Source organism: Agelaius tricolor, unplaced genomic scaffold (genome assembly GCF_023055355.1).
Source record: "Agelaius tricolor isolate 1412-34295 unplaced genomic scaffold, bAgeTri1.0.p SCAF_99, whole genome shotgun sequence".
In the NCBI taxonomy this organism is placed as follows: Eukaryota; Metazoa; Chordata; class Aves; order Passeriformes; family Icteridae; genus Agelaius; species Agelaius tricolor.
The window spans coordinates 132,791-145,004 of record NW_027269359.1 but is presented as its reverse complement, the minus strand read 5'-3'; the positions used below and the strand labels follow the sequence as shown (position 1 = coordinate 145,004).

At 44.5% G+C, this 12,214-nt stretch overlaps 1 protein-coding gene across 1 annotated transcript in view; it reads right to left on the bottom strand.

Annotated features, from left to right (window-relative positions):
* LOC139585986 (cohesin subunit SA-3-like) overlaps positions 1 to 12,214 on the bottom strand; it is a 45,288-nt gene that overhangs the window by 1,172 nt on the left and 31,902 nt on the right. Inside the window, exons 18-25 of the mRNA XM_071419089.1 lie at positions 11,465 to 11,592; positions 8,383 to 8,484; positions 6,146 to 6,282; positions 4,304 to 4,465; positions 3,137 to 3,297; positions 1,479 to 1,578; positions 1,361 to 1,390; positions 35 to 101 (exon numbers count right to left, since the gene is read on the bottom strand). Coding sequence (XP_071275190.1) covers positions 35 to 101; positions 1,361 to 1,390; positions 1,479 to 1,578; positions 3,137 to 3,297; positions 4,304 to 4,465; positions 6,146 to 6,282; positions 8,383 to 8,484; positions 11,465 to 11,592 — 887 coding nt within the window. The remainder of the gene's footprint in view (positions 1 to 34; positions 102 to 1,360; positions 1,391 to 1,478; positions 1,579 to 3,136; positions 3,298 to 4,303; positions 4,466 to 6,145; positions 6,283 to 8,382; positions 8,485 to 11,464; positions 11,593 to 12,214) is intronic.

Here is a 12,214-nt window from a genome sequence, read left to right as displayed (position 1 = left end):
ATTTTGGGGTTTTTGGGGTTTTTTGGGGTCTCACCCTGGGGGTGTTCGGGGTCTCCTCTCCCTCCTCTTCCTCCTCCTCCTCTTCCTCCATCAGGCTCAGCCTGGATTGGGGGGGGAGGGCAAAGAAAACCCCAAAATTCCCCAAAATTCCCCCAAAATTCCCCAAAATGATCCCAGGACCCTCCCCCCATCCCAAAACCCACCCAGGACCCCGCAAAATCCTCAAATTTCTCAAATATTGCCCAAAAATCCCCCCAGATCCCAAACCCCACCCAAAATCTCTAAAATTTCCCCCAAATTCCTCCCCCAAAATCCCAAATTTCCAAAAAAAACCCAGTTTTCCCCAAAATCCCTCAAAAATCCCAATTTTATCCCTCAAAAATCCCCGAATTTCCCTCAAATCACCCCAAAATCCCCCCCAAAACCCCAAATTTCCTCCCAAAATCCCAAATTTCCCCTCAAAATCCCCAAATGCCCCCAAAAATCCATAAATTCCCAAATTGCCCCAAATTTTCCCCAAAAATCCCAAATTTCCTCCCAAAAATCTCCCTGAATTCCCCTCACAAATCCCAAATTTCCCCCCCCTCCAAAATCTCAAATTTCCTCCCAAAAACCTCCCAAAATCCCCCCAAAATCCCCAAATTTTCCCCCAAATTCCCCCAAAAATCCCAAATTTCCCCCCAAAATCCCAAATTTCCCCCAAAAACCCCAAATTGCCCCAAATTTTGCCCCAAATTCCCTCAAAAATTCCAAATTTCCCCTCAAAATCCCAAATTTCCCCCCAAAAACCCCAAATTGCCCCAAATTTTGCCCCAAATTCCCCCCAAAAATCCCAAATTTCCCCCCAAAATCCCAAATTTTCTCCCAGAAATCCCAAATTCCCCCCAAAAACCCCAAATTGCCCCAAATTTTGCCCCAAATTCCCCCCACAAATCCCAAATTCCCCCCAAAAACCCCAAATTTTGCCCCAAATTCCCTCAAAAATCCCAAATTTCCCCCCAAAATCCCAAATTCCCCTCAAAATCCCAAATTTCCCCCAAAAATCCCAAATTCCCCCCAAAAACCCCAAATTTTGCCCCAAATTCCCTCAAAAATCCCAAATTTCCCCCCAAAATCCCAAATTTCCCCCCAAAAACCCCAAATTGCCCCAAATTTTCCTCCAAATTCCCTCAAAAATCCCAAATTCGCCCCAAAATCCCAAATTTCCCCCCAAATTTTCCCCCAAATTTCCCCCCAAAATCCCAAATTCCCCCCAAATTTTCCCCCAAATTCCCCCCAAAAATCCCAAATTTTCCCCAAATTCCCCCCAAAATCCCAAATTTCCCCCCAAATTTTCCCCAAATTCCCGAATTTTCCTCACCGGGACCCCCAAGTCCTCCTGGATTCGCTGCTGGGGGTGGAAAAAAGCCCAAAATTTGGGGTTTCCGGGGGTTTCCCCCCAAAATTTGGGGGTTCCAGGGGTGGGGGAGGGGCCGTACCTGAGCAGGTGGGGGGAGGGGCGGGGGCGGGGCCTCCTCCTGGGCGTGGTCGAGGTGAGGGCGGGGCTGGAGCTGGGCGGGGCTGAAACCTCCGGGGCTTCTTTCGACCAAAAATGGAATTTTTTAACCCAAAATTCGATTTTTTTAACCCAAAATTCGATTTTTTTAACCCAAAATTTGATTTTTTTAAACCAAAATTTGAGTTTTTGTTGTTTTGTTTTTTCCCCAATTTTTATTTTCGTTTTTTTCCCCACAAAAAAATTTTTGTTTTCTCCCAAAATTCAGCTTTTTGCCCCTCAAAATTTGGGGGTTTTTTTCCCCACAAAACTCAGATTTTTTCCCCCTGAAAATTCAGAATTTTTTCCCACAAAATTCACATTTTTCCCCCAAAATTCGGATTTTTTTTCCCCCTAAAAATTCAGATCTCCGCCCCCCCCAAAATTCGGAATTTTTTCCCCCAAAATTCGGATTTTTTCCCCCAAAATTCAGATTTTTTCTCCAAAAAATTCAGATTTTTCCGCCCCCAAAATTCGGATTTTTTTCCCCCAAAATTCAGATTTTTCCCCCCCAAAATTTGGATTTTTTCCCCCTAAAAATTCACTTTTTTTCCCCCAAAATTCGATTTTTTTTCCTCCAATCCCCGTTTTTTTTCCCAAATTCCCACTTTTCCCACCAAATTCCCGTTTTTTCCCCCAAATTCCCATTTTTCCCCCCAAATCCCCGTTTGTTTTTCCCAAATTCCCATTTTTTGTTCCCAATTTCCCGCTTTTCCGCCCCAATTCCCATTTTTTTTCCCAAATTCCTATTTGTTTTTCCCAAATCCCCGTTTTTTTTCCCAAATCCCCATTTTTTCCCCCCAAATTCCCATTTTTTTTTCCCAAATTCCCGGTTTTTCCCCCCAAATTCCCGTGTTTTTTTCCCAAATTCCCGGTTTTTCCCCCCAAATTCCCGGTTTTCCCGCCCCAATCCTGTGTTTTTTTCCCAAATTCCCGGGGTTTTTTTCCCAAATTCCCATTTTTTCCCCCCAAATTCCCCTTTTTTTCCCCCCAAATTCCCATTTTTTTTTCCCAAATTCCCGGGGTTTTTTTCCCAAATTCCCATTTTTTCCCCCCAAATTCCCGTTTTTCCCGCCCCTTTCCCTGGATTTTCCCAAATTCCCATTTTTTCCCCCCAAATTCCCGTTTTCCCACCCCAATCCCTGTTTTTTTTCCCAAATTCCCGGTTTTTCCCCCCAAATTCCCGGTTTTCCCACCCCAATCCCTGTTTTTTTTCCCAAATCCCCATTTTTCCCCCCAAATTCCCTTTCTTTTTTCCCAAATTCCCGGGGTTTTTTTCCCAAATCCCGTTTTTTTTCCCAAATTCCCGGTTTTTCCCCCCAAATTCCCATTTTCCCACCCCAATCCCTGGATTTTCCCAAATTCCCATTTTTTCCCCCCAAATTCCCGGTTTTCCTGCCCCTTTCCCTGGATTTTCCCAAATTCTCGGTTTTTCCCCCCAAATTCCCGTTTTTCCCACCCCAATCCCCGTTTTTCCCCCCAAATCCCCGTTTTTCCCCCCAAATTCCCGTTTTTCCCACCCCAATCCTGTGTTTTTTTTCCCAAATTCCCATTTTTTCCCCCCAAATTCCCGGTTTTCCCGCCCCTTTCCCTGGATCTCACCGCGGCCCCGGCCTCTCTTGGGCGGGGGCGGCCCCGGGGGGCTCCGGGGGGGGCTCAGGGAGCTCCGGTAGCAGCGCAGGGGGGCCCCAAAATCCCCCAAATCCGCCCCAAAATCCGCGCCCAGGCCCCGCTCCCGGCACGTCCGCTCCAGCAGCGCCAGCCTGGCCAGAAAAACACAAAATATCAAAATATGGACAGGAAAAATCAAAATATTCACACAAAAACACACGGAATATCAAAATATGGACATGAAAAATCAAAATATTCACACAAAAACACCCAAAATATCAAAATATGGACATGAAAACACCCAAAAATTCAAAATATGGACAGGAAAAATCAAAATATTCACCCGAAAACACCCAAAAATCAAAATATGGACATGAAAAATCAAAATATGGACACGAAAACACCCAAAAATCAAAATATGGACACGAAAACACCCGAAATATCAAAATATGGACATGAAAACACCCAAAAATTCAAAATATGGACAGGAAAAATCAAAATATGGACAGGAAAAATCAAAATATTCACACAAAAACACACGGAATATCAAAATGTGGACAGGAAAAATCAAAATATCCACCCAAAAATCAAAATATGGACACGAAAATTCAAACTATTCACACAAAAACACCCGAAATATCAAAATATGGACAAGAAAAATCAAAATATTCACACAAAAACACCCAAAAATCAAAATATGGACATGAAAAATCAAAATATTCACACAAAAACACCCAAAAAATCAAAATATGGTCATGAAAAATCAAAATATGGACACAAAAAATCAAAATATCCACCCGAAAATTCAAAATACGGACATGAAAATTCAAAATATCCACCCGAAAAATCAAAATATGGACCCGAAAACTCAAAATATCCACACAAAACCTCAAAATATTGACCCCAAAATCAGCCCCAAACTGACCCAAAAATTCGAAATATTGGCCCAAAATGATCCCAAAACGCACCCAGAGATCAGCCCAGAAATGACCCCAAAATTCAAAATATCAGCACAAAAACCACCCCAAAATCCCAAATTTTGGCCCAGAAATTCCAAATATTGACCCCAAAATCAGCCCCAAATTCCCGATTTTCCCGATTTTCCCGATTTTTTCCCGATTTTTCCCAATTTCCCCGCATTTCACCCCAATCCCTCACACGAGGGCGCGGTCGGGGCGCAGCAGCCGCGGGGAGAATTCGCTCAGAACCTCCAGGAAGGGCAAATTCAGGAGGAGCCCCCCCGGAATTCCCGGAATTCCCGAAATTCCCGGAATTCCCGCGGCCTCCGGGTGCGGCTGCAGCGAGAACTGGATCCCCTCCCTGGGAAGGGACGGAAAGGGCACAAAATCACCCCAAAATCAACCAAAAAAGCGCCCAAAATCGCCCAAAATCCACCCCAAAATTCACCCGAAATTCACCCCAAAATTCACCCGAAATTCAACCAAAAATCACCCAAAAATTCACCCGAAATTCACCCCAAAATGAACCTAAAATTCACCCAAAATCACCCCAAAAATCACCCCAAATTCACCCAGAACCACCTTGAAATCCACCCAAAATTCACCCAAAAATCCACCCAAATTCATCCAAAATTCACCCAAAATCCACACAAAAATCCACCCAAAATCCACCCAAAATCCACCCTAAAATTCACCCGAAATTCACCCAAAAATCGCCCAAAATTCACCCAAAAATCACCCAAAAATTCACCCAAAATTCACCCCAAAATTCACCCAAAATCCACCCAAAAATGACCCAAAATTCACCCAAAATTCACCCAAAAAATCACCCAAAATCCACCCAGAATTCACCCAAAAATCACCCCAAAATCAACCCGAAAATCACCCGAATTCACCCAAAATCCACCCAAAATCACCCAAAAATTCACCCCAAAATCCACCCAAAATCCACCCAAAATTCAACCAAAATTCACCCAAAATCCACCCAAAATCACCTCGAAATCCACCCCAAAATCCACCCCAAATTCACCCACAATTCACCCCAAAATCCACCCAAAATTCACCCAAAATCCACCCCAAAATTCACCCAAAATCCTCCCAAATCCACCCGAATTCCCATTCCCCCCCAGAATTGCCATTTGTTTCCCAAAATCCCTTTTTTTCCCCCCAAACACCCATTTCCCCCCCATATTCCCCTCTTTCCCCAATTTACCAGTTTTTCCCCCAATTTCCCATTTTTCCCCCCCATTCCCCTTTTTCCCCAATTTCCCGTTTATTTCCCCAAATTCCCATTTCCCCCCCCCAATTTCCCATTTTTCCCCAAACTCTGTGGTTTCCCCCCCATTCCCATTTTCCCCCCCATATTCCCATTTTGCCCCAAAATCCCTGTTTTTTCCCCAATTTCCCCGTTTTTTCCCCAATTTCCCATGTTTTCCTCCCCCATATTCCCATTTTGCCCAAAATACGGGTTTTTTGCCCCAATTTCCCCTTTCTCCCCAAATTCCCACTTTTCCCCAATTTCCCTGTTTTTCCCCGCAAATTCCCATTTCCCCCCATTCCCCTTTTTGCCCAAACTCTGTGTTTATTTCCCCATATTCCCATTTTCACCCCCATTCCCATGTTTTCCCCCCCAAATTCCCAGTTTTTCCCCCCCAAACATCGTGGTTTTTCTCCAATTTCCCGTTTTTTTCCCCAATTTACCATTTTTCCCCCCCATATTCCCCTTTTTGCCCAATTTCCCAGTTTCTTCCCCGATTTCCCATGTTTCCCCCCCAAATTCCCATTTCCCCCCCAATTTCCCATGTTTCCCCCCCCCATTCCCATTTTTGCCCCAAAATCCCGTTTTTTCCCCCCCATATTTCCCATTTTTCCTCAAAATCCCCGTTTTTTCCCCAAAATCCCCGGTTTTTTTCCCCCAAATCCCCAGTTTTTTCCCCCAAATCCCGGTTTTTTGCCCAATTTCCCGTTTTTTTCCCCCAAATCCCGGTTTTTTCCCCAATTTCCCGGTTTTTTGCCCCAAATCCGGGTTGTTCCCCCCCACCTGTGCAGCCTCAGCAGCGCCGGCCGCGCCCGCAGGTGCCCGAGGCTGAAGAAAAGCGCCAGGCGCCGGCCCAGCCCCCGCACGGCCCCGAGCCCGGGGAGAGCGGGGCCCTCATGGAGGAGCTGCTCCGTGAAAAGCTGGAAAAATAACCCAAAATTAACCAAAAACCCCGAAATTCAGAGCCCCGGGCCCTCATGGAGCAGCTGCTCTGTGAAAAGCTGGGAAAATAACCCAAAATTAACCAAAATTAACCAAAATTAACCAAAAATCACAAAATTCACAGCCCCGGGCCCTCATGGAGCAGCTGCTCTGTGAAAAGCTGGGAAAATATCATAAAAATATCCTAAAATTAACAAAATAACCCGAAATTCACAGCCCAGGGCCCTCATGGAGGAGCTGCTCTGTGAAAAGCTGGGAAAATAACCCAAAATGAACCAAAAATCACAAAATTCACAGCCCCCGCACGGCCCCGGGCCCGGGGAGAGCGGGGCCCTCATGGAGGAGCTGCTCTGTGAAAAGCTGGGAAAAATAACCCAAAATAACCCAAAATGAACCAAAATTCACAAAATTCACAGCCCCGGGCCCTCATGGAGGAGCTGCTCCGTGAAAAGCTGGGAAAATAACCCAAAATTAACCAAAAAAATATCCTAAAATTAACCAAAAACCCCGAAATTCACAGCCCAGGGCCCTCATGGAGGAGCTGCTCCGTGAAAAGCTGGGAAATGAACCCAAAATTAACCAAAATTAACCAAAATCCACAAAATTCACAGCCCCGGGCCCTCATGGAGGAGCTGCTCTGTGAAAAGCTGGGAAATGAACCCAAAATTAACCAAAATTAACCAAAATTAACCAAAATCCACAAAATTCACAGCCCCGGGCCCTCATGGAGCAGCTGCTCTGTGAAAAGCTGGGAAAATATCATAAAAATGAACAAAATTAACAAAATAACCTGAAATTCACAGCCCCGGGCCCTCATGGAGGAGCTGCTCTGTGAAAAGCTGGGAAAATAACCCAAAATGAACCAAAATTCACAAAATTCACAGCCCTGGGCCCTCATGGAGGAGCTGCTCTGTGAAAAGCTGGGAAAATATCATAAAATTAACAAAATAACCAAAATTAACCAAAATTCGCAAAATTCACAGCCCCGGGCCCTCATGGAGGAGCTGCTCTGTGAAAAGCTGAGGGAAAAATAACCCAAAATAACCCAAAATGAACCAAAATAACCCAAAATGAACCAAAATTCACAAAATTCACAGCCCAGGGCCCTCATGGAGCAGCTGCTCTGTGAAAAGCTGGGAAATGAACCCAAAATAACCCAAAATTAACCAAAATTAACCAAAAATCACAAAATTCACAGCCCCGGGCCCTCATGGAGCAGCTGCTCTGTGAAAAGCTGGGAAAATATCATAAAAATATCCTAAAATTAACAAAATAACCCAAAATTCACAGCCCAGGGCCCTCATGGAGGAGCTGCTCTGTGAAAAGCTGGGAAAAATAACCCAAAATGAACCAAAAAATAACCCAAAATGAACCCAAAATGAACCAAAATACACAAAATTCACAGCCCCGGGCCCTCCTGGAGCAGCTGCTCTGTGAAAAGCTGGGAAAAATACCCAAAATGAACCAAAAATATCAAAAAATAACCCAAAATTCACAGCCCAGGGCCCTCCTGGAGGAGCTGCTCCGTGAAAAGCTGGGAAAATAACCCAAAATTAACAAAATTCAAACAATCCCCCCCAAAAATATCCCAAAATTCCAACAATTCCCCCCAGAAATGCCCAGGAAATTCCACAAAAAAATGCCCAGGAAATCGGTCAAAATTGGAGGGAACAAAAGGCCCAAAATTCAGAAAATCCCAAACAATTCCCCCCCAAAAACTGCCCAAGAAATTCCCAAGAAATTGGAGGGAAAAGGGAAAAAGAATCCCAAAAAATAAAATAAAATAAAAAAATCCCAAAAATTAAAATAAAATGTCCCAGAAATGCAAAAAAAAAAAAAAAAAAAAATCCTTAAAAAAATCCTTTAAAAAATCCTTAAAAAAATCCCAACAAAATCCCAAAAAATCCCTGAAAAAAATCCAAAAAATCCCCCAAAAAAATCCAAAAAATCCCCAAAAAAACCCCAAAAAATCCCAAAAAATCCCTGAAAGAAGCCCGGACCCTTCCCAACGTTCCTGAATTCCCCGAATTTCCCCAAAATTCCCAAAATTCCCGGAATTTGCCCCAATTCCCCCTCACCTGCTGCAGGCTCAGCAGCACCGTCCGCGCCCACTCGCCCTGGTCCAGGTCCCGCGTGCAGCGCAGCAGCTCCCGGATGATGTCCCCGAAATCCCCGAAAAACTGCGGCAGGAATTCCCAAAAATCACCAAAAATCACCAAAAATGGGAATTACAGAACTCCAGATTCCCAAAAATCCCCGAAATCCCCGAAAAACTGGGGCAGGAATTCCCAAAAATCACCAAAAATGGGAATTAGAGAGGCTAAAATTCCCCAAAATCCCAAAAATCCCCGAAAAACTGGGGCAGGAATTCCCAAAATTACCCAAAAATCACCAAAAATGGGAATTACAGAGCCCCAGATTCCCAAAATTCCCCGAAATCCCCGAAAAACTGGGGCAGGAATTCCCAAAAATCACCAGAAATCCCCAAAAATGGGAATTACAGAACTCCAGATTCCCAAAAATACCCAAAAATCACCAAAAATGGGAATTACAGAACTCCAGATTCCCAAAAATACCCGAAATCCCCGAAAAACTGGGAATGACAGGGGCGGGAATTCCCAAAAATCACTAAAAACGGGAATTACAGAGCCCCAGATTCCCAAAAATACCCAAAAATCACCAAAAATCCCCGAAATCCCCGAAATCCCCGAAAAACTGCGGCAGGAATTCCCAAAATTCACCAAAAATCACCAAAAATGGGAATTACAGAGCCCCAGATTCCCAAAAATACCCAAAAATACCCAAAAATCCCCGAAATCCCCGAAAAACTGGGGCAGGAATTCCCAAAAATCACCAAAAATCACCAAAAATGGGAATTACAGAACTCCAGATTCCCAAAATTCCCCGAAATCCCCGAAAAACTGGGGCAGGAATTCCCAAAAATCACCAAAAATGGGAATTACAGAACTCCAGATTCCCAAAATTCCCCGAAATCCCCGAAAAACTGGGGCAGGAATTCCCAAAAATCACCAAAAATGGGAATTACAGAACTCCAGATTCCCAAAATTCCCCGAAATCCCCGAAAAACTGGGGCAGGAATTCCCAAAAATCACCAAAAATCACCAAAAATGGGAATTACAGAGCCCCAGATTCCCAAAATTCCCCGAAATCCCCGAAAAACTGAGGCAGGAATTCCCAAAAATCACCAAAAATGGGAATTAGAGAGGCTAAAATTCCCAAAAATTACCAAAAATCCCCGAAATCCCTGAAAAACTGGGGCAGGAATTCCCAAAATTCACCAAAAATGGGAAATGGAGAGGCTAAAATTCCCAAAAATCACCAAAAATCCCCGAAATCCCTGAAAAACTGGGGCAGGAATTCCCAAAATTACCCAAAAATCACCAAAAATGGGAATTACAGAACTCCAGATTCCCCAAAATCCCCGAAATCCCCGAAAAACTGGGGCAGGAATTCCCAAAAATCACCAGAAATCACCAAAAATGGGAATTACAGAACTCCAGATTCCCAAAATTCCCGAAATCCCCGAAAAACTGGGGCAGGAATTCCCAAAAATCACCAGAAATCCCCAAAAATGGGAATTACAGAACTCCAGATTCCCAAAATTCCCCGAAATCCCCGAAAAACTGGGGCAGGAATTCCCAAAAATCACCAAAAATGGGAATTAGAGAGGCTAAAATTCCCCAAAATCCCAAAAATCCCCGAAAAACTGGGGCAGGAATTCCCAAAATTACCCAAAAATCACCAAAAATGGGAATTACAGAGCCCCAGATTCCCAAAATTCCCCGAAATCCCCGAAAAACTGGGGCAGGAATTCCCAAAAATCACCAAAAATCACCAAAAATGGGAATTACAGAACTCCAGATTCCCAAAATTCCCCGAAATCCCCGAAAAACTGGGGCAGGAATTCCCAAAAATCACCAAAAACGGGAATTAGAGAGGCTAAAATTCCCAAAAATACCAAAAATCCCCGAAATCCCCGAAAAACTGGGGCAGGAATTCCCAAAAATCACCAAAAATGGGAATTAGAGAGGCTAAAATTCCCCAAAATCCCCGAAATCCCCGAAAAACTGGGGCAGGAATTCCCAAAAATACCCAAAAATCCCCAAAAATGGGAATTACAGAGCCCCAGATTCCCAAAAATACCCAAAAATACCCAAAAATCCCCGAAATCCCCAAAAAACTGGGAATGACACAGGTGGGAATTCCCAAAAATCACCAAAAATCACCAAAAATGGGAATTACAGAACTCCAGATTCCCCAAAATCCCCAAAATCCCCGAAAAACTGGGGCAGGAATTCCCAAAAATCACCAAAAATGGCAATTACAGAGCCCCAGATTCCCAAAAATCCCCCAAAATCCCCGAAATCCCTGAAAAACTGGGAATGGCAGAGGCAGAATTCCCAAAAATCACCAAAAATGGGAATTACAGGGGCAGACATGCCCGAAATCCCTGAAAAACTGGGAATGACAGGGGCAGGAATTCCCAAAAATCACCAAAAATGGGAATGGCAGGGGCAAGAATTCCCAAAATTCACAAGAAATCCCCGAAAAACTGGGAATGGCAGGGGCGGGAATTCCCAAAACCAAAAACTGGGAATGGCACAGGTGGGAATTCCAAAAATACCCAAAAACGGGAATTAGAGAGGCAAAAATTCCCCAAAATCCCCGAAAAACTGGGAATGGCAGAGGCAGAAATTCCCATAAATCACCAAAAATGGGAACTCCAGAGCCCCAAAATCCCAGGAATTGGCCCCAAAATCCCAGAACTGCCCCACCCTGACCCTGCAGGATTTATTAACCCTTCATTAACCCCACCCTGACCGTGCAGTGTTTATTCATTAACCCTTTACTAACCCCACTGACCGTGCAGTGTTTAACCCTTCATTAACCCTTCATTAACCCCACACTGACCGTGCAGTATTCATTAATTAACCCTTCATTAACCCCACACTGACCGTGCAGTATTTATTAATTAACCCTTCATTAACCCCACACTGACCGTGCAGTATTTAACCCTTCATTAACCCTTCATTAACCCCACACTGACCGTGCAGTATTTATCCATTAACCCTTCATTAACCCCACACTGACCGTGCAGTGTTTAACCCTTCATTAACCCTTCATTAACCCCACACTGACCGTGCAGTAGCGCTTGAAGACGTCGGCGGCGGCGCTGAGCCCCAGCACCCCCCGGAGCAGGAGGCGGCAGAACCCGGCCAGGAGCGAGCGCCGGCCCTGCAGCGCCTCCAGGCGGGACTCGGCCGCCTCTGCAATGGGAAAAGAGCCGGAAAATCCCGGAAATCCCGGAAATCGGGAATTTGGGATTGTGGGATTGGGGGATTTGGGGATTTGGGGTCACTGGGAGGTGAAAAAATGGAGAATTTTGGGAGGGGAAAAGGTTAAAAACGGCACCGAAATCACCAAACTCAACACTCGAACGTGGCGGAATTTTGGGATCTTGTAAAATGGAATTTTGGGAATTTTGGGAATTTGTAAAATGGAATTTTGGGGATTTTGGGAATTTGTAAAATGGAATTTTGGGAGAGAAAATTGGGGGGTCTGGGGTCACTGGGAGGTGAAAAAATGGGGAATTTTGGGGAGGGGAAAAGGTTAAAAACGGCTCCGAAAGCACTGAGTTCAGCACCTGAATGTGGCGGAATTTTGGGAATTTTGGGATCTTGTAAAATGGAATTTTGGGATTGTGGGATTTGGGGGTTTGGGGTCACTGGGAGGTGAAAAAATGGGGGATTTGGGGGAGGGGAAAAGGTTAAAAACAGCTCCAAAAGCACTGAGTTCAACACTCGAATGTTGGGGAATATTTGGGAATTTTTGGGATCTTGGGATCATGGAATTATAGGAACCTGGAACTGGGGGGTTTGGGGTCACTGG